At 40.8% G+C, this 27,672-nt stretch overlaps 2 protein-coding genes across 14 annotated transcripts in view; one reads left to right on the top strand and one right to left on the bottom strand.

Moving 5' to 3' along the window:
• Window positions 1–27,672, bottom strand: part of LOC307185222 (RE1-silencing transcription factor-like) — a 228,639-nt gene that overhangs the window by 189,342 nt on the left and 11,625 nt on the right. For 7 of the 13 annotated variants that reach the window (XR_013827915.1, XR_013827916.1, XR_013827917.1 and 4 more), the window contains exon 1: window positions 2,364–2,652. The exons of 1 other annotated variant lie outside the window; for it this stretch is intronic. The gene's annotated coding sequence lies outside the window, so the exon portion shown is untranslated. Of the gene's footprint in view, window positions 1–2,363; window positions 2,653–2,921; window positions 3,017–5,633; window positions 5,701–7,217; window positions 8,025–8,456; window positions 8,535–27,672 lie in introns of those variants that run through there. 5 more of the 13 variants (XM_079919141.1, XM_079919144.1, XM_079919140.1 and 2 more) reach the window with 5 other exon arrangements.
• On the top strand, window positions 3,222–8,969 carry NOA1 (nitric oxide associated 1; the record flags this gene model as incomplete). The annotated part of the gene is given in 9 exon segments (XM_079919162.1): window positions 3,222–3,530; window positions 3,533–3,594; window positions 3,596–3,614; window positions 3,618–3,668; window positions 3,672–4,049; window positions 4,051–4,074; window positions 4,078–4,197; window positions 7,830–7,950; window positions 8,400–8,969. Coding segments are annotated over 9 exon segments (1,287 nt in total). The 3' UTR covers window positions 8,603–8,969.

The following is a 27,672-nucleotide window of genomic DNA, read 5'->3' as shown; positions in this document are numbered from 1 at the left end:
TATTCCCAAATATTTTCCATCTGAGGTTAAATTCCCAGATGCAGAACCTATTGATATGGAGGGCTGACTGTACTCAGAAGTCATCCACGTATGGAAACTGAAGCCATGGAGAAGGGATGAAATCATCCAGGGATAATGTGAATAGCAGAAGAGAAAGAGAAAAAAAGCCACAAAGGTAAGAAGAATTAAGTGAGAGTGATGTTGCAGATAGAAGGAATGACTTTCCATGAGAAAGTCATCAACAGTGTTGATTGCCACAGGGTTTAGATAAGGTTTAAAAAATGTCCATCTGATTTATCAATTGAGAAGTCACTCATTTTCTCAAAATATTGGAAGAAAAAGGAAATAAACCATTCAACTTGCTTTCTTGAGGACAAGAGAGATCTAGTATTTCACACAGAAAGAAGCCAGCTGAAGAAAGAGTGTCTAAAAACTGATGAGGGCATATCAAATAATGATCAAAGGACACAAGCAGGACTGGAATTGAGACTCAACGCTGGAGCAAACTTGATAACTGAGATAACGTTAACTGTTTCCCCACAGGATTATTATACATTGTTAAGAGAATACTAATTAGCATAATCACTACAGTGGTCACTTGGCACCATTTAGCAAAATGTTAATATTTTGTGTAACATGTATACATTATCTGACCTGACAATTCTACACCTAAAAATTTATCCTACAGATATATTTGTATTGGACAAAATGATACGTACAAGATTACTCATTACAGCATTGTTTGAAGCAGAAAAAGACTGGAAATAACCCAACTATCCATCAAGACACAACTTTAGTTATGGTATATCCAGACAAACTAAGTAGCTGTGAAAAAAAATTAGAATGTTCTCTATGTACTGATATGAAAATCTCCTGGATATAGTAGATAAAGCAAAAAATAAAAGTGCAGAAAAATGTGAAGTTACTTTTTGTCTGTAAAAAGGGGGAAAACAGAATACTATATTCGTAGGGACTTCCATGGTGGCACAGTGGTTAAGAATCCACCTGCCAATGCAGGAGACACGGGTTCGATCCATGGTCTGGGAAGATCCCACATGCCGTGGAGCAACAAAGCCCGTGCGCCTAGAGCTCGTGCTCCTCAACAACAGAAGCCAACGCAATGAGAAGCCCACACACCTCAACGAAGAGTAGCCCCTGCTCGCCACAACTAGACAAAGCATGTGCAATGCACCCAAAAATAAATAAATAAACTTGTAAAAAAAAAAAAAAGAATACTATACTTGTATTTCCTTGAATATAAATAAAGCATCTGGAGAGCTAAGAATCTAAGAACAGTGGTTACTTATGACTCTAAAGAACAGTGGTTACTTATGATGGAGAGGGCTCACACAGGAGAGATGGCGGACAAGAATAAGACCTTACACTTTACATTTTCATGGCTTGTGAGCCATGAGAATATATTACCTACTCAAAAATAAAGCTAAAAAAACTTTCACTTTTTCCAACACAGAAGTTAAGAGAATGTAAAAAAAAAAAGAGAGAATATAATAATGATGCTAATAGACTCAAGATTAAAAGTGACAGACGTTTAAACAGTAGAGTTTAAGCTTCTGCTTCTATTTTCTCCACGAAGCAGCTGAGAAAATAAGGATAAATGTGAGGGGTGAACACGGTATAAGGAGCTAGAAGAAAACGACGTAGAAATAGAAGCTGTAGAGAATGGAATTGGGAGCTTTAAAAATACATAATGAAAATACACTAGACATGACTAAGAATTCTACATATAGAAAGAAAAAAAAAAGATATATTGGTCCTGTTCAGTGAAACACACGCCACCTAGAACTGTGTCATCTTGTGGAAAGAGGAAATGGAAAAGTCATCTTTTAAGATAATTTACTTAGGCACGTGACAGCATGAAGGAACGCCAAAACAGACTAATCCCTGCTCCCCTCCTCTCAATACTCTTTGTCCCCGGAGTATTTCCAGAGCCTAGCACAATGCCTGGCACAGGCTGACGCTCAAAAATTCAACTATTCATAAATTCATTAACTCTGGCCTTAAGGAAAATCAAGAAAGGAGTCCTTTGCTTCAAAGTCGGAACAACGGAACCTGTCGCATGGTTCTGCGCACTATTTTCAACACGGGAAGGGAGTGTCAGACTCACCCAGGGGCAGACAGAGGAGAGAACAAGAGTCACCCTGACCGAGATGATAAAGGCTACGTTCCCTGCACCCTCCACCTCTCAAAATCCCGGATTCGTTCCCGGCCTCGGGAGTGTGGGGAAACGACTGGGGCCATGGTGCGGCGGGCCGGGGAGGAGGCCGCAAATCCTCAATTAGTCCAGCTACCCACGTTTCCCCCCTTAGATGGGTCGCCGCGGAGTGTTCTGAGTGGTCACCTACCCTCGTGTGCGTCACACATATTGACAAACGGTTCACGAGAAGCTAACTCTCAAAACCACAGAGAGAAAAGCCAAGCGCCCACAGACCTACGCAGCGTCGAAAGAAAACATTTCCGTGTCGGACGTTCCCAGAATACTCTGCGTCTCACGGCGCGGGAGGGGCAGGGGGAGCGGAAAAAAAAAAAAAAAGCCCAATATTAATTCTGCGCCTGCGCAAAGTGTAGGTTAAGCTTTGCTGACGGCTTGAACTGCACATGCGCAAGTTGTGGGCTGAAGCTTCAAGCGGTTGAAGCAGGGGCTGCTTCTACACTCTCAAGCTTTGGATCTAGCCAATGAAAGTTTTTGCTTTTTAATGCTGTTGCACAAATGACACATGGAAAAAAAGCCAAGAAGATGTATTAATAAAAGGTTTTTACCATTGTAAAGCAATTATACTCTAATATAAAGATGTTTTAAAAAGTTTTTATTGTGGCCATATGTCTGCGGCATTCGATTTTCTATTTTTTTCCAGTTCCAAAGACAAAAAAAACACGAAGATTTTAAAAATGTGATTTCTTACCAGCAGATGGTGCCAGCGGCGGCGCGTTGAAGAAGCCTGAAAGTGAACAAACCCTCACTCGCTAGCCTATTCAACCGTAGTCTTAAGCCCCCGGTGCCTTTATCTCGGTTTCAACTGGGCTCTCAGGCCACAGAGCCTTCCTCGCGAGAACTTACGAGATTAGACGCGAGAGGAGGAGCCGAAGTGCGACGCTGACAAATGACAGCTCTCAGGTAGTCTCTACTGTTTTGCGCACATCTGGGGCCACAGAGCACGTGAGAAAAGGTGGCTCAGCCCCTTTTGCCCACGCCCGCGTTTCTCATGCTGCCCACGGGCCTCACTCATAGGCTGCTATGCAGCTTCCTGCGGGGATCCACTCCCACGATAGCGCGCCATGGCCTCCGGGAGACGCTCCTCGAGAGGAGATGTGCGGCCAACTCCTCCTCCCTGTACCCATCCGGCCTGGGATGTGGGCTTCCCCGTGGCGCGACAGCGACTGGGGATAACCAAGGAAGGGCTGACATGGAGGAGAGTTTTGTGTTCCCCGAGTACGTCCCGGATTCGGAGCCCGCAGTGACCCTCCAGGACCAGCTGCGGGAGCTGCAGCAGCGGCAGGAAGAGGAGGAGCGACGGTGCTGCAGCGGCGGGAGGAGCGGTGGCAGCAGGAACTACGGAACTCCCGGCAGATGCACCCAGACCGTGTGCCAGCGCTGCTGACTGCTGGTGTTTCACCGGCGCGCCCTGCACCTGCAGGTGAGCCGCGAGCAGTAGTACCTGGAGCTGGTGACCGCCGCGCTGCGGAGGCCCAAGCTCGCCCTGGTGCTGTACATGATGGACCTGCTTGATCTGCCCGACGCCCTGCTACCGCACCTGCCCGCGCCGGTGGGCCCCAAGCAGCTGATCTTGCTGGGAAACAAGGTGAACCTGCTGCCCCTGGATACTCCCGGCTACCGACAGCGGCTCCAGGAGCGACAGTGGAACGACTGTGCCCGCGCCGGGCTCCTGCCGCCCCCTGGCTACCGAAGGCCACAACACCCCAGCGGGGACCGGCCACGGGACGGGGAGAATGCGAATCTTTCGCCCAGGTCCCGCACGGTGCTCAGAGACGTGCGGCTCATCAGCTTCAAGACTGGCTATGGAGTCGAAGAGTTTGATCTCCGCGCTCCAGCGTTCCTGACGCTACCGCGGCGACGTCTACGTGGTTGGCGCCACCAACGCTGGCAAGTGCACTCTCTTCTACACGCTTCTGGAGTCCGATTACTGCATCGCCAAGGGCGCCGAAGCTATAGACCAGATGGTGAGCCTTAGGGCGCCAGTCCCCATCGTTTTCTGAGACGCTGGGAGTCTGATCGTGGTTCAGGCACCTAATCCTATATCTTTCATTAATGTCCACCAGGGACTGGCTGGAGCCTTCACTTTAAAAATTATCTACCTACTTTGGTCACATTTCTCTTCTGTGTCAGTTTAGTGCTTGGAAATTCAGTATATGTTGTAGTAACTTTCCAACATAAATAATTATAGTACTTCTATGTACCAGTCCCTCTTCTAGGCACTGTATGTGAACCAGATGACAAAGTAGTTTCTGTTATCTTGGAGGTTTCCCTCGTAGCTTTAGTTCTCTGTATATTTCTCCGGAAAATCCTTCTTTCACTTTCTACACCTAGCTTCACCCCTCACTTTCTCTTCATATCTTGAGTTTACTCATGAGATTACTATACAGATTTAACATTTGAATAATTCACTAATGCAATATGATGTGTGGCTTCGCTGAGAAGAATGTCAAATGTCAAATATGTGGCTTTAAGAAACGTCTGTGGTAACTGCAGAATGGGTGCTTCTATGGCCCTGTTTGCCATAGAAGGCAAAACTAAATACTTCATTTGTTCCTTTGAAACCAGTATTTAACTTTGAAAAGCTGTTTTTCTCTGTAGAGAACTTTAGTTGACTTATACACACAGCAGTTTTATACTGGTTGGTAGTTTTTCATTGTATAAAATAAGTTACTTCTTCCTTTCTTAAGGAAAATCAGTGAACGGTGCTTACAGTTGTGGCTTCCAACTTCCTTCCCGTTCACATTACTTCATTGGACAAGGTGGACACTGTATATCAGAAGCACGGGGGTCATACGTTACTCAAGGTGAGGCAACATGCTTTGATGGTTGTATAGTTAGGTTAACACACCCTGCTAAAAAAGACTTTGTTGGACAGAACCAACTTTGTTACACCATCAGCTAGCTCTCCCCGACCTTGTTCACCTTGAGGATTTTGGCTATAAATTGAGGTGGGCTCTTATAGAAAAGTGATGTTGGATTGGACTGATCCTAGAATAGTGACAGAGCTGGGTTTTCTCTAGGTGACACTGTCCAATATTGTAGCGCCATGCACCTATTTAAATAAGTTAATTAAAATGAAATAAACTTTAAAATTTAGTCCTTCCCTTGCACTAGCCACTTTTCAACTGCCCAACGGTCACATCATTGCAGAAAGTTGTACTGGATAATGTGAGTGAAGAGCTCTAAGTTACAGATTTTCTCACAACTGGGTGATGCTACTGGCATCTAGTGGGTGGAAGCCAGAGACGATGCTAAACATAATGCAATGCACAAGACAGTACCTCACAACACAGAATTATCTGGTCCAAAATATGAGTAGTGCTGAGTTGAGAAGCCCTTTTATGAGTGGAAAAGCTCTCCTCCGAGGTTCTTAATCCCAGGCACTTAGAGGTTATCGTACCTCTTCTCTCCTGCTTTACCTGCTCCTTCCTTTCACCTGTTAAGGAGTGTGTTAAAATTTCTCTGACCTTTAAAAAACAAAACAAAACTCAGTGTCCCACTCGTTCCACCTCTTTACAATCAAGCTTACTCCTCACGTCCCATGCTCTGCAGTCCCTGTTGTGCCCTTTCTATGCCACTGAAATTGTTCCAAGTTCACCAGAGACTGAATGGGGCCTGTTTACAGATCTTTAACCAGACATGGGTATACACTGTTGGCTGGTGTGTAGTGTATGATAGTTAAGATCTCTGGAGCCAAGCTGGGTCCAAATCCTGCTCTGCTCCACCACTTAACAAAGCTGTGTGACTTTAGGTAAGTTTCCTTTACCTCTCTCTGTTGTACCTACACCACGAGGTTGTGGAGAAGATCAAGTGCAAGGCGACTGTTGTCACTGCTACGTAAGTATTTGTGGTGATGAAGATTATGGGACATACCTACTGCAAAAATAGCAGGTACGTCCAATGCAGAGGTGATTTACCATTAATTAATGCTCATACAACTGAAAATAAGTCAAAACACAAAATACACACCCGCCCTTCAACAAGGATAAAACCAACCTGACTTGGGAAGTAAATGCTTCTTTCTCTCTGGATTTCCTAAGAAAGCCAGAGTGAAATTAAAACTCCATCGAAATAACTGCCCTAAAGTTAATATTCCAGAGACATGTGGGATTTTCAGGGTAGGGCTCCACCCCCATGCATCTGTGTAGTCTTCAGAGTGGACTCACTGATAATTCACAAAACAACACTGAGGCTTCTCTCCCGGTGTAATACAAATGGTTTCTTGGGCTGCTCTGTGGCTCATCCTTGCCTTCTGGTTTTCTTACTCACCTCCCAAGTCAAAGTCAATCCTGCCTCCTAATTATCACTGAGTCCAGCCTCATAGTCCAAACTGTAATCTACTTTCTTTAGGCTGTTTTGAGATCCTGTTTTGAGGTATTTTCCCAGCTCCCAGTTTTACTGCCTTCTGCCCACCCTCACCCCATCACAGCTGTAGTTCTCAACCAGGGCTGACTCTTACCCCAAGGGAACATTTGACAAAGACTGGAGGCATTTTTGGTTTTCACAACTTGGTGGATGCTGAGTAGAGGCTGCTAAAAATTGTGCAATGCACAGGACAGCCTCCCGAGACAAAGAATTATTTGGCCCAAAAGGTCAATAGTGCTGAGGTTGAGAAACCCTGCACTACGCAGATTTTTCCAAAATACAAAGCAGGCCACAGTATTCTTTTTTGATTCTTTTCTCTTTCCTGCTTATAATTCCTTGGTAGTTCCACATTACTGAGAGAAGTCTAAACTGATAGCCTCATCAGTAATGCACAGACACACATAACATACTCTGCACAGTTAAACTACAGTTCTCTGAACTCATTATCCTTTTTCCAATTTCTGTGTACATGATACTAACCCAGGATACCTTCCCACTGAATAACTTTAATCTATTTTTCAAATTCTGCTCTTCATTAATGTTTTCCTTGACCAAACCACGTTCATTACTTCCTTCACAATCACAGTACTTAGTAAATGCCTCTCATCACGTTTCTTACCTTGTAATTTATTTACTTGCTGTTTCCACCTTCTGATCTCCTCGGGGGTAGGGACCATATAGAACATATTGTAATAGCTATCTTTGTGTCCTTAGTGCTAAACACGGAGAGATCTGTTAATAAACAGGTAAATTATTATCCAGTTACTTCCAATTCATGGAAACATAGAAGCTGAATCTTACCCGTTATCCATGTACCCTTGAGAGGTGATGAGGCAGGGATTAATCTCTGTGTCCAGCCAGGCCTGTAAGAACTAAGGTATTTGGAAGGATGTTGCTTTAATTGCCCAAAATTATTGTGTCTAAAGCTTTATGGAGGACTGTAAAAACTGTAAGTTAATAAAGCAAGATTCTGCTGTCTGGAGGTTACCACCAGTTGGATGCCCACATGGGGCCCTTGTCACTGGGATCTATAGGCTTCATCCCATCACAGAGCTCCCAGGTTTTTCATTTGATCTAGAAGTGATTTGAGGTTTTTTCAACAGTTGAATGTTTAAAAGGATTTTATTCTTGATACCTGTACAGTATTATCTTATCAGTGCCTTACTTAATATTAGAGTTATAAGGGGTTTAATTTGAACCTCCAAATATCTTCATCTCCTTCCAATGGAAGGTTCCAATGGGTGGAGAAGAAAGAATGGCAGGATTTCCTCCTCTTGTTGCTGAAGACATCACATTAGATGAAGGACTTGGGGAACCTGAAGCAGTGGCTGACATCAAGTTCTCCTCTGCAGGTAATTTTACACCAAGCACTTTTTTTTTCTTTTTTAATTTGGCCGCACCACGCGGCATGTGGGATCTTAGCTCCCTGACCAGGGATCGAACCCGCACCCCCTGTAATAGAAGCACGGAGTCTTATCGACTGGACCACCAGGGAGGTCCCTACACCAAGCACTTTTTAAAAGGTGAATAAAGTAGCCTTACTGACCTTTAGTATATTTTTATACAGATGTGCCTTAACTGACATAAGCTGAATATTTTAAGAAATACATACTAGATTATTCATAAGATGTAACCTACTCTGAAAATAAATCTGTACCTTTTCACAAATGCATTGTATGCTTTTAAAAAATAGAGTGAAAGACAGCAGTAGCCTCCCTTGGGTTTCCATTTTGAGCTGTGTTTGGTGTTTTTAATAAGATAGTTGCTAACACCACCTGTGTTCTGCCACGTTCTTGCATAGGCTGGGTAGCAGTAACGCCGCAGTTTAAGGACAAACTGCACCTCCGAGGCTACACACCTCAAGGAACAGTCCTGACGGTCCGGCGCCCACTCTTGCCACATGTAGTTAACATCAAAGGAGAGCGCATCCGGAGAAGCGTGGCCTATAAAACCAAAAAGCCTCCTGCCCTTGTGTACAATCTGCAGAAAAAGAAAAAAAGATAAATATATGAAGCTGACCTGTTCACATTGAAGATTAACGATATACAACATACTGTATACATTACATTGCATTAAATATTGCTATAATAAAACCTTCCGCCACCCTTTTTAAGCTACCAAGGACCGTGCCAGTTTTTAATGAATTGAGCTTGTAAACAGAAGTTATTTTTTGCTGGGTACATATATGTGTATATCTGTGATTCAGATATACCTAAAAAGGAGTTCTGTTGAATTCAGGTTTCTCCCACTATATTTTTAATGAAACCAGATGGCATTTCTAATTTGGAGTCTAGTTGAGAGAGCAGCTTAGCAGTTGGCATATGAAAAAATGGCAGAAAATCAATGTCTCCAAAATACATGGGCTGAAATGAGATAGAAGCGAGTAAGTGGCTTTGCTCCACAGAGTCATCCAGGGACCCCACCGGGGGAACATGCCGCAGCTTCCATCTCTGGGTCTAAGGTGGTTGCTCAAGTTGTCATCCTTTCGCAATGGCAAAAAGAGAAGAGAGTGAAGAGCGTGCAGCTCCCCTACTGAAAAGAAGGGGGAAGTGCTGGAAGTTGCCCACATCATAGCGCCCATTGGTCAACACTTACATGGCCACACCCCCCATGGGGAAGCTGGAGGATGTAGAGGGAAATGGGGATTTCGGACTTGTATTACTTAAGGGAAGAAGGGGAGAATAGAAACTGGAAAACAAGTAGAAGTTTCCCTTACATAATCTAAAAGGGCCTGAAAATCTTAGAAAAGAATTCATGTTATGTTTTTCTGGCATTCAGTTTCTTCTGCAAGGATCAGAGCACTTTAACCATTTTATCAACATTTGCCTGTAAACACTGTATAACATTACATCACTCAGAAGTCTTTACCTTTATGTATTCCTAAATGAGTAAGTGGCACTAGAGCTGTGGACAATGCACTGGCCAGTCAAGTCCCAGATCCCAATGTTGAGATAAAAGCTCGTGGAGTAAGCTGGCCTGAAACGCAGATCCATGAGCTTCCTATAGACTCAGGTTTAGCATGAACTTTTTTAAAAAATAAATTTATTTTATTTATCTTTGGCTGCACTGGGTCTTCGTTGCTGCGTGTGGGCTTTCTCTAGTTGGGGCGAGCGGGGGCTACTCTTCATCGCGGTGCACAGGCTTCTCATTGCGGTGGCTTCTCTTGTTGCGGAGCACGGGCTCTAGGCGCACGGGCTTCAGTAGTTGTGGCACGTGGGCTCAGTAGTTGTAGCTCGCAGGCTCTAGAGCGCAGGCTCAGTAGTTGTGGTGCATGGGCTTAGTTGCTCCGTGGCATGTGGGATCTTCCTGGACCAGGGCTCGAACCCGGGTTCCCTGCACTGGCAGGCGTATTTTTAACCACTGAGACACCAGGGAAGCCCTAGCATGAACTTCTTAATAGTCCCATGTTCTCTGTCAACGAGTACACTCTAGCTCCCTTCTCACTAAGTAAGGATAAACGGTCAGTGTTTTAAAATGCAACTTGTCAAAACTTTGTAGATTTCACTTTCATTGGGTTTCAAAGTGAATACTATTGACATCTTGGGAAAGGTAGTTCTTTATGTGCATCCTTCATTCCCAGATATGAAAGGCCAGGAGCAACTTCCCAGCCCCATCCCTCATTGTGATAGTTGAGAAGTACCCCTGACGTTTCCAGACCCACCCTCTAGAGGGCGGTAGCTTCCCAAGTTGAGAAAATGATTGGTAGTCGATTTCTAGTTTATTTTGGAGAGAGTGAAATAGTTAATTTTACAAGTTAAAATTGTGACCATTATATTTCTATCTACTGTTTATAGTTTGGAGCTAGGCCTGAATCTTTAGATAAAATGAAGAAAATATGGTAAACTTAGCATCTGTGGAAAAATACAGAATCCAAAAACTGATACTGTATTCACCCTGAAAACTTATAATGTATTTTAGAGAGCAGAATATTTCTCCCTCCTTATCTTCTCTCTAGGCTTTTAGACCTCTCAACCAGCAAAGATTCCATTTTTAAATGTTCATAACTTATATTCTCAGGTTTTTCTTACCTGTAAAATTCAATGGTTATGTTTTGACTGAGGCATATCTAAAAATGTTCCAAGGTACTTTGCTAGCAATTTCAAACAGTGCAATTTACTAAGTAAGTTTCAGTCTCCCTGGTTGTATTTAGTCTCTTTGGGTCATCATTTTCTCATTTGTAAAATGGGGGGAATGACAGCAGATATTTCAGTCCTAACATTTTATGATTCTCAGCAAAAACAGGCAGGAAAGCCAGGAAACGGTGTTTACAATACCTCAGACAGAAAAGGCCCTCAGACCTCAGACAACTGTGCCTAGACAGTTGAGAACTGGTGCTAGGATCTGCTATTAATTTACACCACATTCTGCCAACCTAATGCAGCCCAGGATCACTGCTGTTCTATCCAACTGACCCACAATGGATTTTGCTTTAAGAAAGTTCTCTTACTGTGTTGTTTTCTTAGCATACGTCAGCTTACTGATACTCCTTAATCCATCGATCTTAGTGTGAAGAGTGCCCTCCCATCATTAATCATTTACACTATGACAGCATGCAGGAATTAGTAAAGAGTAGAAATTAATGGCAAGGTGTCAGTACAGCCCCCCCATGTCCACAGAACAGAAGTTGTTTTGAGGGGCTAGAAAATGATTTAGTAACTTTATACCAGTTGGTTCTGCAGCCTTGTTGTGTTCAGCATGTCACCCCTTTTGTATTCATGACACCTTAAAAGGAAGAAAATATGTGCCATCGAAGAGTTTTTTGACTTCAATGTGATATTAAATATGCATTTTTATTTTTTAAAGTTCCATATCTTTCTTCCCCTCTTTAAAACAGGAGCATTTCCTTCAAACTTACTGAGACAAAGTGAAGTTTAAACATTTTGCATTTTTAATCACCATAAACAGCAAGCCCTACTAATCATTAGGTCTTTACTGTGTAGTTCCGCAGAGTCTAAATTTGTTTATGTTACTTGCAACAATTCCCATGACAACCAAGGAAAAGTGGAGCACAGATGCAATCCTGTGTGCTTGTGTTTCTTGATCACTCAGACGCTTTTTGCAAAATGGAAATCAAGGCTAGTTTCCTGCAGATGACTAACTTGGAGCTCCACCTGTGCCAGACATGGCAGAGCTGTTAATCACTGAGTAGGAACCCAGCACTGAAGCTGAGGCGAGCTGTTTTGTCGATGGCCTCTGACCATTTACCCTGGCATCCCTCCCGCTTGGCTCTGTCTTGTGGAGCAATAGAATCATTTCCATTCTTTCTCAGAATGTTCCATTTTCTCTTGGCTGCTCTCCTCCTCCCCGGGGGATTGTTTTCTCTCAACAGTCAAAGAGTAGTGCTTAAACAATAAAAACAAAACTTCAGACTCACGTGAATCCAATAGATAGCACCTCTGCCTGCTCTTAATGTCTCTGTCATGTTGTCTGCCCCACTGATGCCCTGTAGTGGGTGGGAATGGCTAAAGATTAACATTTTAACATCATGTAGGAATGATGCCTCACTTTTCCCCTTCATGTCAAAGACCATCGATATTCTCTCATTTAATACAGGAGTTTCATGATCTGATTATTAAGTCTAGACCATCCTTAAAACAGTTTTGCAGAAGCTTCCTTTTGCTTCTCAAACAATTGTCAGAATTTACCTTCTGGCTAATCAACCTAGTGGAAGAATTTGGTCATAATATTCTCACTGGTAGGTGCACTAGGTATGATGCTTAATCACAGTCAGTCAGTACCTCTGGCCAGTAACTGTGGTAAATCTGAGAAAACTGAGGCCACACACACACACACACACACACGAAGACACAGATGCTAGAGAACACATCATCAGATGATTTTGGACATGAGAGACTGCCAAGATCCTTTCTAATTTTTCAGTAAGTCCCTCAAAAATAGCCAGCATTCAATGCATGAATGAATGAATTAGGAGGAAGAGGGGACTTTTTTGTTTTGGGAGCTGGTTTTTGCCTTCCCTGAAAAATAGCAATAGAGCAGACTTAAATTTGCTTAGTAACTTGACATTTTTCTAGGGTTTCTTCCTGTACTGCCTAAAGACAGTACCTCAGGACAGTTGTATGTGAGACTTCGCAGCTGCTATGATCATGATAGCCCATATAGCTTCTTTTTATTCCTTTACATTCTTATAATAGTAATAATAGCTAACTCTTATTTAAGCAAGCACAATGAGCCTGGCGCTTTTAAGCACTTTACATGATTAACTGAATCCTTACAACAATCCCATGCAGGTGGTACTGTTATTACCTGCATTTGGAGATGAGGAAGCTAGGGAACATGTAACCAGCCCAGGGTCACACAATGAAGGAGTGATGGATCTCTGATTCAAACAAACCCCAGCAGCCTAGCCACAGCACCCTGTGGGTTTGTTTAATTATACAGTAAAACTGACTTTTTTTTTCCCCTTTCGATGTACAGTTCTATGGAGTTTTAATATATGTACAAGTTAATTAACAACCACCATAATCAGGATACAAAACAGTTCCACCAGCACCCAGGTTTTAACCACCACATAATACTTCCTCTATATACTAGAACCCATTACAAGGCTAAAGGCGAGAAGGCAAGAACTTTTCAACCTTAAGAGGTAAACGTGTTATCTTAGAAAAGAAAAGCAACCCACGTTGAAGACCTCAAAGGTTATGACACAATTTCCTTGGAAACCCTGTGTTACTGCCACTTAGTTCTCTTTCTATCTTCCTTTGAACCCTCCCATATACAACCCCAGCCTGAGAACATTCCTCAGAGCTAGGGGGTGTGATGTGCTGCACCCTTGCTGTCTGACTTCAGCAACTGCTGCCCAATCCTAAAGTGTCTCACTGTGATTTCCATGCTGTCTTACCATCTCAGGTAGTTTTAAATTGAAAGTGCTTTCATGGCTGGCTGGGAATCTTTTCACATTGCTAGTGAGCTTTGTCAAGTACCACGGACAGATCACAGCATGAGTGGAGATCCTGACCCACAATTCTGATGAAGAAAATAGGAAATTACATATACAGGAAATTTGGAATGCAAACATCCAAAGAAACACACCAGTAAAGTATCCTAAAAAACAAAAACTGATATAAAGTCCTGATCCTGATGCTTTAAAAAGTGGAGTCATCTGCAGTTACAGAGCCAGAAGAGAGGTCAGCAGGCAGCAGCTTGACTTCTACATTTGTGCCTATAACTGTGCTGGAAAATATGTTCTACTCAGAATTTACCACTTCTCATGAAGGTCTGTACTTGATCTGAGAACAAAACCATCGATGCAGCTCTACCCACCACCAGTCCCTCCCATCAGGAAACCTACACAAGCCTCTTGGATAGCCTCATCCACCAAAGGGCAGACAGCAGAAACAAGAAGAACTACAATCCTGCAGCCTGTGGAACAAAAACCACATTCACAGAAAGATAGACAAGATGAAAAGGCAGAGGGCTATGTACCAGATGAAGGAACAAGATAAAACCCCACAAAAACTAAATGAAGTGGAGATAGGCAACCTGCCCGAAAAAGAATTCAAAATAATGATAGTGAAGATGATCCAGGACCTCGGAAAAAGAATGGTGGCAAAAATTGAGAAGATGCAAGAAATGTTTAACAAACACCTAGAAGAATTAAAGAACAAACAGAGATGAACAATACAATAACTGAAATGAAAACTACACTAGAAGGAATCAATAGCAGAATAACTGAGACAGAAGAACGGATAAGTGACCTGGAACACAGAATGGTGGAATTCACTGCTGCGGAACAGAATAAATAAAAAAACAATGAAAAGAAATGAAGACAGCCTAAGAGACCTCTGGAACAACATTAAATGCAACAACATTCACATTACACTGGTCCCAGAAGGAGAAGAGAGAGAGAAAGGACCAGAAAAAATATTGGAAGAGATAATAGCTGAAAACTTCCCAAACATGGGAAAGGAAATAGCCACCCAGTCCAGGAAGCGCAGCGAGTCCCATACAGGATAATCCCAAGGAGAAACATGCCGAGACACATAGTACTCAAATTGGCAAAAATTAAAAACAAAGAAAAATTACTGAAAGCAGCAAGGGAAAAATGACAAATAACATACAAGGGAACTCCAATACGGTGAACAGCTGATTTCTCAGCAGAAACTCTACAAGCCAGAAGGGAGTGGCATGATATACTTAAAGTGATAAAAGGGAAGAACCTAAAACCAAGATTACTCTACCTGGCAAGGATCTCATTCAGATTCGATGGAGAAATCAAAAGCTTTACACACAAGCAAAAGCTAAGAGAATTCAGCACCACCAAACCAGCTCTACGACAAAGGCTAAAGGAACTTCTCTAAGTGGGAAACACAGAAGAAAAGGACCTACAAAAACAAACCCAAAACAATTAAGAAAATGATAACAGGAACATACATATTGATAATTACCTTAAAAGTAAATGGACTAAATGCTCCAACCAAAAGACACAGGCTTGCTGAATGGATACAAAAGCAAGACCCATCTATATGCTGTCTACAAGAGACCCACTTCAGACCTAGGGACACATACAGACTGAAAGTGAGGAGATGGAAAAACATATTCCATGCAAATGGAAATCAAAAGAAAGCTGGAGTAGCAATACTCAGATAAAATAGACTTTAAAATAAAGAATGTTACAAAAGACAAAGAAAGACACGACATAGTGATCAAGGGATCAATCCAAGAAGAAGATATAACAAATATAAATATATATGCACCCAACATAGGAGCACCTCAATACAAAAGGCAACTGCTTTTTGTATTTATAGCTAACAGCTGTAAAAGAGGAAATCGACACTAACACAGTAATAGTGGGGGACTTTAACACCTCACTTACACCAATGGACAGATCATTCAAACAGAAAATTAATATGGAAACACAAGCTTTAAATAGACACAATAGACCAGATAGATTTAATTGATATTTATAGGACATTCCATCCAAAAACAGCTGACTACACTTTCTTATCAAGTGCGCATGGAACATTCTCTAGGATAGATCACATCTTGGGTCACAAATCAAGCCTCGGTAAATTTAAGAAAATTGAAATCATATCAAGCATCTTTTCTGACCACAACGCTATGACATTAGAAATCAATTACAGGGAAAAAAACATAAAAAACACAAACATACGGAGGCTAAACAATACGGTACTAAATAACCAAGAGGTCACTGAAGAAATCAAACAGGAAATCAAAAAATACCTAGAGACAAATGACAGTGAAAACACAACAATCCAAAACTATGGGATGCAGCAAAAGCAGTTCTAAGAGAGAAGTTTATAGCTATACAAGCCTACCTCAAGAAACAAGAAAAATCTCAAATAAAAAATCTAACCTTACACCTAAAGGAACTAGAGAAAGAAGAACAAACAAATCCAAAGTTAGCAGAAGGAAAGAAATCATAAAGATCAGAGCAGAAATAAATGAAACAAAGAAAACAATAGCAAAGATCAATAAAACTAAAAAGCTGGTTCTTTGAGAAGATAAACAAAATTGACAAACCATTAGCCAGACTCATCAAGAAAAAGAGCGAGAGGACTCGAATCAATAAAATTAGAAATGAAAAAGAAGTTACAACAGACACCGCAGAAATACAAAGCATCCTAAGAGACTACTACAAGCAACTCTGTGCCAATAAAATGGACAACCTGGAAGAAATGGACAAATTCTTAGAAAGGTATAGCCTTCCAAGACTGAACCAGGAAGAAATAGAAAATATGAACAGACCAATCACAAGTAATGAAATTGAAACTGTGATTAAAAATCTTCCAACAAACAAAAGTCCAGGACCAGATGGCTTCACAGGTGAATTCTATCAAACATTTAGAGAAGAGCTAACAGCCATCCTTCTCAAACTCTTCCAAAAAATTGCAGAGGAAGGAACGCTCCCAAACTCATTCTATGAGGCCACCATCACCCTGATACCAAAACCAGACAAAGATACTACCAAAAAAGAAAATTACAGACCAATATCACTGATGAATATAGATGCAAAACTCCTCAACAAAATACTAGCAAACAGAATCCAACGACACATTAAAAGGATCATACACCATCATCAGGTGGGATTTATCCCAGGGATGCAAGGATTCTTCAATATATGCAAATCAATGTGATACACCATATTAACAAACTGAAGAATAAAAACCATATGATCATCTCAATAGATGCAGAAAAAGCTTCTGACAAAATTCAACACTGATTTATGATAAAAACTCTCCAGAATGTGGGCATAGAGGGAACCTACCTCAACATAATAAAGGCCATATACGACAAACCCACAGCAAACATCATTCTCAATGGTGAAAAACTGAAAGCATTTCCTCTAAGATCAGGGACAAGACAAGGATGTCCACTCTCACCTCTATTATTCAACATAGTTTTGGAAGTCCTAGCCACAACAATCAAAGAAGAAAAAGAAATAAACGGAATACAAATTGGAAAAGAAGAAGTAAAACTGTCACTGTTTGCAGATGACATGATACTATACATAGAGAATCCTAAAGATGCCACCAGAAAACTACTAGAGCTAATCAATGAATTTGGTAAAGTTGCAGGATATAAAATTAATGCACAGAAATCTCTTGCATTACTATACAATAACAATGAAAGATCAGAAAGAGAAATTAAGGAAACCCTCCCATTTACCACTGCAACGAAAAGAATAAAATACCTAGGAATAAACCTACCTAGGGATACTAAAGACCTGTATGCAGAAAACTATAAGGCACTGATGAAAGAAATTAAAGATGATACTAACAGATGGAGAGATATACCATGTTCTTGGATTGGAAGAATCAATACTGTGAAAATGACTATACTACCCAGAGCAATCTACAGATTCAATGCAATCCCTATCAAATTACCAATGGCATTTTTTACGAAACTAGAACAAAAAATTGTAAAATTTGTATGGAGACACAAAAGACCCCGAATAGCCAAAGCAGTCTTGAGGGAAAAAGATGGAGCTGGAGGAATCAGACTCCCTGACTTCAGACTACACTACAAAGCTACAGTAATCAAGACAATATGGTACTGGAACAAAAACAGAAACATAGATCAATGGAACAAGATAGAAAGCCCAGAGGTAAACCCACGCACTTATGGTCAACTAATCTATGACAAAGGAGGCAAGGATATACAATGGAGAAAAGGCAGTCTCTTCAATAAGTGGTGCTGGGAAAACTGGACAGCAACATGCAAAAGAATGAAATTAGAACCCTCGTTAACACCATACACAAAAATAAACTCAAAATGGATTCGAGACCTAAATGTAAGACCGGACCCCATAAAACTCTTAGAGGAAAACATAGGAAGAACACTCTTTGACATAAATCACAAAAAGATCTTTTTTGATCTACCTCCTGAAGTAATGGAAATAAAAACAAAAATAAACAAATGGGACCTAATGAAACTTTAAAGCTTTTGCACAGCAAAGGAAACCATAAACAAGACCAAAAGAGAACCCTCAGAATGGGAGAAAATATTTGCAAATGAATCAACGGAAAAGGAGTAATCTCCAAAATATATAAACAGCCCATGCAGCTCAATATTAAAGAAACAAACAACCCAATCCAAAAATGGGCAGAAGACCTAAGTAGACATTTCTCCAAAGAAGGCATACAGATGGCCAAGAGGCACATGAAAAGCTGCTCAACATCACTAATTATTAGAGAAATGCAAATCAAAACTACAATGAGGTATCACCTCACACCAGTTAGAATGGGCATCATCAGAAAATCTACAAACAACAAATCCTGGAGAGGGTGTGGAGAAAAGGGAACCTTCTTGCACTGTTGGTGGGTATGTAAATTTATACAGCCACTATGAAGAACAATATGGAGGTTCCTTAAAAAACTAAAAATAGAATTACCCTATGACCCAGCAATCCCACTACTGGGCATATACCCAGAGAAAACTGTAATTCAAAAAGATGCATGAACCCCAATGTTCATTGCAGCACTATTTACAATAGCCAGGTCATGGAAGCAACCTAAATGCCCATCGACAGACGAATGGATAAAGAACATGTGGTACATATATACAATGGAATATTACCCAGCCATAAAAAGGAATGAAATTGAGTCATTTCTTGAGACGTGGATGGATCTAGAGACTGTCATACAGAGTCAAGTAAGTCAGAAAGAGAAAAACAAATATCGTATATTAATGCATGTTTGTGGAAGCTGGAAAAATGGTACAGATGAACCGGTTTGCAGGGCAGAAGTTGAGACCCAGATGTAGAGAACAAACGTATAGACAACAAAGGGGGAAAGCCGCGGGGGTGTAGGGATGGTGGTGTGCTGAATTGGGCGATTGAGATTGACATGTATACACTGATGTGTATAAAATTGATGACTAATAAGAACCTACCAAAAAAAAAAAAAAAAAGAAAAACCATTGATGGTAAAGGAGAAAAAAGGAAGTTCATTAAGTTTCTTATCAATGAAACGGAGATGATTAATTTTAAAAATTTCTGTAGTTGTATTTTAAGTAAACTAATGTAATGTTAAAAATATATATAAAGTCCTGATCCTATAAGTGACATAGAACTAGTAGTCCCTATTTATTCGCAAATCAAATACCTTCAAAAACCAAATTAATTTGGTTCTGAACGTGTTTAAATGGCCTTGCCTTTCTGCTTGAGCATTCATCCTGTTTCCTGTTCCTTTTCACATCTTAACTGATTTTCACTAAAAGGGGATCTTAGTTGCTCAACTAAAAGCTTTCTATTATCTCCAGTTTTCTCAACATTTAACATGTAGCCTAAAGAGATTTCTCATTTTCCACTGTTCACTTTAAACTTTATGGTTAAATATTCAACTGGAAGAAAAATTAGATATGGTGACCTCTTTCCCTTAAATACTAGATATATATTTTACTGAAACACTTGCTAAGGAAAATGTCTTTTTCACTGGATGAAAAAGCTATTATGTAAAGGTTAATTCCATGAAATGTACTGAAAATGTACAGCATGGGAACTTGGATGAAACTATTCAACAAAAGAAAACAATGCTTAACAGTCCCACTTACCCACTAACTCCCCCATTCAGCCTGGCTTCTATCAGTTCTAGGTACACTTGCTCATTTGTCAATAGGAAATGCTTCTTTTTTAACTAGACTGAAGGCATAATTAGGTTTCTACCCACATCTGTTGCTGAATAACTAACCACCCCAAAACTTAGTGACTTCAAACAAGCTTCTATTTGCTCTTTAGTTTGGCAGTTTAATCTGGGCTCAGCTCAATGGTTCTCCCACTCTGTGGGGATATGTATTTGCAGATCTCACTCCATGTCGGGAGCTTCAGCTGGGATGGCTGTAATAACTTGGAAACCTGGGCATTCTTCCATGGGTCCCTCTCTCTACCTAGAATATCGTCCCAAAGTAGGCCAGTTCAGGTTTGTTCACAAGGTCATCGTGTTCAGAAAAAGCATGAGAGTAGAAGCTGCAATGCCTCTGAAGCTCAGAGATCACGCAATGTCACTCTGCTGCATTCTACTGGTCAAAGCAAGTCGCAATGGCAGGACAGACTCAAGCTGACTGGAAGGGCTGCAAAGAATCTGTAGCCACTTTCATCCACCACAAGGTTTCAGCATATTCATCCCCTTGAGGAAAAGGCAGTATAACATGCTATATATTCTGACTTATGTGAAGAAAATCCACTGTAAATTTATCAAATAAGGAATTTGATGCTGACTTAAATTTACCTCAGGAGTCAGATACATAGAACAGCTCATGACTGAGGAAAGGAAGGAACACAAGGCTGTGGGATTTTGATTTCATCATGAATCTTTTAGGAATAGTGTTTTAACTGTGCATGTATTACTTTCATAAATTTAAAGTGAAAAAACAAATCCGTTCAGGTGCAAACCTAGGCAATCTCTACTCCCATCCTGACCCACCCTCATGGAGCACTTACACTATCAGAAAGCTAAATCAGGAAGTCAGCTATCTGCATAGTCTCTGTTAGGGGAGGTAATGAGGACACAGAAATGAAGGAACTTAGTATCTCAAAGTAGTACCCTATTACTCTCCAAGAAGGAGAAAGGAGGTTTTAGGCAGAATCCAAGCTTAGGATCCTGAGGCCCTAGAAACTCTTCCTTTCTTTTCCTGGCTCTACAACCAGGGAGAGGAGTAGAGTGACATGGGGTTGAAAGTGATTTCAGAATCCTGCTCTTAGCATTGGCCACCTACCAGCATTTCTCCATCTCTGACGCCAAACAAGGAGACAGAAACCCACGTGGAGACATTTGTTGCTGTATGTCTCCACCACTCCCTATGGATTCTGAGAGACCAGGAGACAGGCACCTGATGCCAAGTGCCTGCAACTCAAGTGATATTCTAATAAATGGATCAAATGGGACAAATATCTGGGCCTACAATATAGCAGGCTCACAGGGTCCAAGAACCAAGGACATTTAAAAATAAATGCCGCTCTTCTCTTTAAATTATATGTTCTTCTGTTTTCAAATAGTTACCCACAAATCAAAACTACAATGAAATATCACCTCACACCGGTCAGAATGGCCATCGTTGAAAACTCCACAAACGGGACTTCCCTGGTGGCACACTGGTTAAGAATCCGCCTGCCAATGCAGGGCACATGGGTTTAAGCCCTGTCCAGGAAGATCCCACATGCCATGGAGCAACTAAGCCTGCGCACCACAACTACAGGAGCCTGCGTTCTAGAGCCTGCGAGCCACAACTACTGAAACACCCACGCGCCTAGAGCCCGTGCTCCGCAACAAGAGAAGCCACCGCAATGAGAAGCCCGTGCACCACAAAGAGTAGCCCCCACTCACCGCAGCTAGAGAAAAACCCACACGCAGCAACAAAGACCCAACACAGCCAAAAATAATTAATAATTAATTTAAAAAAAAACTACAAACATTAAATGCTGGAGAGGGCGTGGAGAAAAGGGAACCCTCCTACACTGTTGGTGGGAATGTAAATTGGTACAGCCGCTATGGAGGACAGTGTGGAGGTTCCTTTAAAAAAAAAAACAACTAAATATAGAACTACCGTATGATCCAGCAATACCACTGCTGGGCATATACCCAGAGAAAACTCTAATTCGAAAAGGTACATGCACCCCAATGTTCACAGCAGCACTATTTACAACAGCCAAGACATGGAAGCAACCTAAATGTTCATCGACAGAGGAATGGATAAAGAAAATGTGGTATATATATATACAATGGAATTATTACTCAGCCATAAAAAAGAATGAAACAATGCCATTGGCAGCAACAAGGATGGACCTAGAGATTATCATAGTAAGTAAAGTAAGTCAGACAGAGAAAGATAAATATCATATGATATCGCTTATATGTGGAATCTTGAAAAATGATACAAATGAACTTATTTACAAAACAGAGTCACACAGTAGAAAAACTTATGGTTACCAAGGGGAAAGGGAAGAGGGGAAGGGATAAATTGTGAGATTGGGATTGACATATACACACTATATAAAATAGGTAACTAATAAGGACCTACTGTATAGCACAGGGAACTCTACTCAATACTCTGTAATGACATATATGGGAAAAGAATCTAAAAGAGTGGAAATATGTATAATTGATTCACTTTGCTCTACAACAGAAACTAGCACAACATTGGAAATCAACTACACTCCAATAAAAAATTTTTAAAATACTAATTATTTTTTAAAAAATAACTACCCACATAATATAGTCGCTTACCTAAAAATGCCAGCTTATGCTATCTCAGAACCGGGCATAAGTAGAATCAGGGAACAAGTGTATTACCCTACTTCACTTTCATCTCAAAAAGGTGAAGTTCATCTCACTACTGCTAGTAAACTACTCATGATCGTCAGTAAATATAAATTGGTTAGATGTTATGATAGAGAAAGGCTGCTTAAAGAGTGACCTCTATATCATGTTAATATAATTAATACATTATCATAAATTGAGAACATTCAGATCAGGCTGAAATCCTTTTCACCACCACTCCTAATTTCCCCACATAAAATTCTTCACTTAATCAGAAAAGCAATGTAACACAGACCTGCCACTTCCTACTTGTGTGACTTCAGGCAATTGGCTTGTCTGTAGGAAGCAAAGTGGGAATAACAATCTACTTTTTAGGGATGTTGAGACGATTCAGAGTTAATGGGATGTGCTTAGAAGAGTGCCTGGTACTTAGAAAAGGACTACTCCTAGATGCTAATGTGGGATCTCCAGTTCTGTGCAAAATGTTTCCCAATTATTTCCGGTGTCCCCAGGGTTGGCTCCCGTGGGTCGTGAATAAGGCCAGCCTGCTCTTACGTGAAGTCAGCCATTTCCTTCCTCCCCAACAACAGCTCCCTTCAGTGGAAATTCATACTTGTGCACACAGGACACAGAGCAGAAACATTCAAGTCTCACCACTCCACTGCTGCTGCTACTAACCTACAGAAAAATCATGTTCATTAGTGTCCCTACCAAAGAGGCTATCTCAGCACTTCTGACACACTAGTGCAGATTCCTGCCCTTGCCTCTCTCTGGTCCCTGGGTACTGCAATCACTACAGCTACCTCTGCTACTGTTAACTGCAAGGCCTCATGCTTGCTACTAGGCAAACTTGCCTACCTTATTCTCAGTATCTGTAAGATGTGCTGTATATCATCAGAAAAATCTTTGGTCTTAAACGAATTGAAAGGGAAAAAAAGAAAAAAAAATCTTTGTCCTGCCATGCAGATAAAACTCCTGCCGGGATCCCCACACTGGTCCACTAGACATGGCAAAATTCCAGCTACCATTGTAGCTCGTGCTCAAGCAGGGACCTCTGTCTTATTAACTTGCAATTCCTTAATATACCATCATATGGAGAATTCATTTCCCCCCAGTAAAATTAGCTGAGTACCAAGGTGCTATTCCCCTATCACATCAAAGGTGAATGTTAAATGAAAATGTTACTCATCATTCTGTTACTTTAAGCAACACTAAATTAAACATCCATCTTCTGTATTTAAAAAAAAAACCAAAAAACCACCTTGAAATAGAGTACAAGACTTGATTACTATTAGCAAATCTAAAAGTTGTTCTACTTTAAGAACATAAGCATAAACATAACTTATGGGCTTCCCTGGTGGCGCAGTGGTTGAGAGTCCGCCTGCTGATGCAGGGGACACAGGTTCATGCCCCGGTCTGGGAAGATCCCACATGCCGCGGAACGGCTAGGCCCGTGAGCCATGGCTGCTGAGCCTGCGCGTCCGGAGCACAGGCTCCGCAACAGGAGAGGCCACAACAGTGAGAGGCCCGCGTACCACAAAAAACAAACAAACAAACAAACAAAAAACATAACTTGCAAGGTTGTAAGATCCTTTGGATCCCCTGAACCACTCACTCCACTTGGTGTCCACTCTCAAAATACTTCCAGATGGTCAATTTTCACTATAATCAGTGATTAAACCATGATACTATGAAATATTATGCAACAGTTGTAAAGAATAAGGAAGGTCCTTAACTAGGACAAAGATCCTCAAATTCTACTCACTGCAGAATATCAATAACCTGAATTATGTAAAAAGCATAGAAATCAAGCATTTCAATATGCATACACATATGGAGGTTAAGAGTTAACAGCAGATCATTAACAGTAGTTAATTCTAGAGGAGAAACAAATGAAAGTAAGAGGATTAGTAGGAAGAGAGCTAGTCGGGATGAATTTTAACTTGCTTGAATTTTGAGTATGTAGTTGTACTTGCATTATGTCTTTTAAAAATTAGAGCACACCAAAAAAGAAATGAAAGGTGTGGTATTTTAAAATCAATAAAAGAATTAAAACATCATTCTGTAAAATTGCCTTCTGGTGGTAGAATCTCTACCACTGGCAAATTTCTACTTGCAGTTTATTCCTTAAGGCATTCCATCAAGCTTTCATAACTTTAATTGACTGTTACGACTTCAGCACAGAGTAATGTAGTATTTCTGAGTTTCAGTCGTTCAGTGTGATACTCAAACTGTAATAGTCTCGTTTAGCTTAAAAGGGCACCCCCCCCCCCCCGAACTGGGGTAAAGTGAATAACTCAGCACATGAAACAAGAACCTAGGTCTATGGGGAAAAGAGAAAGCTGTTTTTGATAGAGAATACCAGTTACCATAGAAGATATATAATTGAATTAAACAAAAATCAGTAGATGCTAAAATCAATGGCTGTGTTGAAGAATAAGATCGTTTCACTATATCATCCTACAGAATATTAATTATAAATGGAAAAAAAAACTTTCCGGTTGAGAAATGTGGTGGACAACACCTTAACCAAATAATAAAAGTTAACACAACCAATAATGGCATCATATGCCTTCTGATGTAATGCACCAGTACTTACTATTCCTGTGAAGATGCGTAACCTGAAATGAAGCATGAGGAAAACAATTAGAATAACCCAAATTAAGGAACATTCTTTAAACAGCTGGCATACGTTCTTCAAACTCTTAATGTTGTAAAGGACAAAAGCATAGAGTTGTTCCAAATTAAAGGAAACTGAAGAGATGTGACAACTAAATGCGAGGAGGGATTAGGAACAGGGAGATTGTTGAAGGTTAATATTAAGACATTTGGCACACTCTGAATATAGACTGTGTATTAAAGACTACACCCATCTTTAAAGTCCTGAATTTCACCATTGTAAGAGAATGCCCTAATCCTTAAGAGATAAACTGAAGTATTCAGAGATGAACAGGTATGCTTGCAACTTAATTTCTGGGGGTCCACCACATAATACGTACATAATAGAAAGCAAATGTGAGTAGTGGATCACAATAAGGGGTACACAAGGGACTTCCTTGGTGATGCAGTGGTTAAGACTCCAAGCTCCCAATGCAGGAGGCCCGGGTTCGATCCCTGGTCAGGGAACTAGATCCCACATGCATGCTGCAACTAAGAGTTGGCATGCCACAACTAAGGAGCCGGCGAGCCGCAACTAAGGAGCACACATGCTGCAACTAAGACCTGGCACTACCAAATAAATAAAATTAAATTAAAATTTTAAAAAATAATAAGAGGTACACAAGAATTCAGGGTACCATTTCTGTAACTTCTCTGTAAGTCTGAACCTTTCTCAAAATAAAGTTTCTTTTTTTAACTTATTTATCTGGCTGCGCTGGGTCTTAGCTGCAGCACATGGGATCTTCATAGCAGCATGTGGGATCTACTGCCCTGACCAGGGATCAAATCCGGGCCCCCTGCATTGGGAGCACAGAGTCTTAACCACTGGACCACCAGGGAAGTCCCAAAATAAAGTTTCTTCACTAAGTCTCTTTCTCAAAACTTACTATTTCCTGCTACTTGGGTGAACTCTCCTTGACTTGTTAATGCACCCAGAAAAAAAAATCCTACTCTATGAACAGAGATTTCTGCATTATCAAAATCTTAAAATTACCACTACCATTGTATTATTAGTTGAAATCAAGGAAACACACACACACCAAGACACCACACACATAATTATTCTTGGCCTGGGCAATTAAAAACTATTTGCCTTTCCACGGGCCAGATACTGTTTTAGGTGCTTGAGGAAAGCAGTGCACACAAAAGCATTCTGACTGTTAATGGAGATTACAATATAGTTGAGTAAAGGAGCGGACACAAAAGCCCACATATAACATTAAAACTCCACTATTTTGCAAGACATGAAGACAAGCAGGTGGATTATACAATTTAATAATGTCAAATACAGGAAGCACACTATATATTTAAGGATACTTACTCTGTTATCTAGTGGTAAATATCTTAATATTAAAACTACATGCCAAGCACTAGGCTAAGTGCTCAATAAGCATTTAACACTCAAAGCCACTCTATGGACAGAAGTACCATATGCCCCCATTTTCTAGATGAAGAAAGAGGTTTAATAAAGTTAAAAATGATTTGCCCAGTTACAGTAGTAAGGAAGAGAGGCCCATTGTGAACCCAGCTCTAATTGCAAGGGCCACAGAGCACCTCATACAGCAAACATCGAAATCCTTTAAAAAGGAAATTTCGTACCACAAACCTTCCCTGATTACCAAACATTAGCACATTGTTTTAGCAGCTTCACCAACCTGCCTTTTTGGAGCTGAGGATGAGAGCTGTAACGTACCCTAGAGATCATACTACTGTACCGTTAACTCTACCTACAAACTAGTGTTAAGCCCTGACTGAGACCATGGGCAGAATACAAAGAAAGGATGGCCAAAAGTTAAGCGTAAACGGATGATACATATAAAAATCATAACAGGGTGAGCCTCTGAGAAAGGAGTAGCAAGGGACTGGAGAAACACACTAATAACAATTCTTTCATTCCTTAAAATAACAAACCAAGTCACACATCAGTAACATTTATATATTCATGATAAATTTCCCATATATCCTTGCATTAGGCAGAAACTTACAGCTCCTCATCACTGATTCTACCATGCCAATAAAACAAATGCTTGGAAACTCATTTTGCTTTGTTCACGATAAGGACTCTTGCAAGAGGCGGAAGCAAGAGGGGGAAGAGAGTGAATCACACTCATCGGTTCAACAAGAAACATCTATCTTTTCCTGACAGCTTCCAGGTCACTTGCTGCATCAGGACAGGATGCAATCCAGTTGTTTTGATGCTTTGCATCGCTTTCCCTTTTCCCTAAAGTCCACAAAAACACCTAAGCCTTCACCATACAGCACCACTGTTTATGTGAACTAACAAAGGAAAGAGAACCTTACTAGAATGTGGCTTATCACTTTTTCATGGGTTTCATATTCTTCTCAGACTTCCACTGAATACAGTAAAATCCTTAAAATAGTGCCCGGGCTTTCTGTGAACATTCAATGTAACTCATTTTATTTTCTCTTCAGTGCATCTTTTTCCAATTATGAGTCAAAATTTACTAATACCAGGCCTGCAACTGAGAACGGATGTGTACATTAAAACTGTTAAAGGGACCTGTAGTTGGGAAGGAATTACTACGTAAAATCTCCTATAAACTGTCTGCAGGTTGTTTTTTCCCAACCTTCACCTCTGCCTCCCAAAAAGCAAATTATAGAAAGATGGGCTTTAGACTACTACCCACTGGGATTGTTAACTCAAACAAAAACATCTGCCAC

Source organism: Stenella coeruleoalba (assembly GCF_951394435.1).
Source record: "Stenella coeruleoalba genome assembly, chromosome: 4".
Lineage (NCBI taxonomy): Eukaryota > Metazoa > Chordata > Mammalia > Artiodactyla > Delphinidae > Stenella > Stenella coeruleoalba.
The sequence above is the reverse complement of the archived record's forward strand: the minus strand, read 5'-3'. Positions and strand labels throughout refer to the sequence as shown.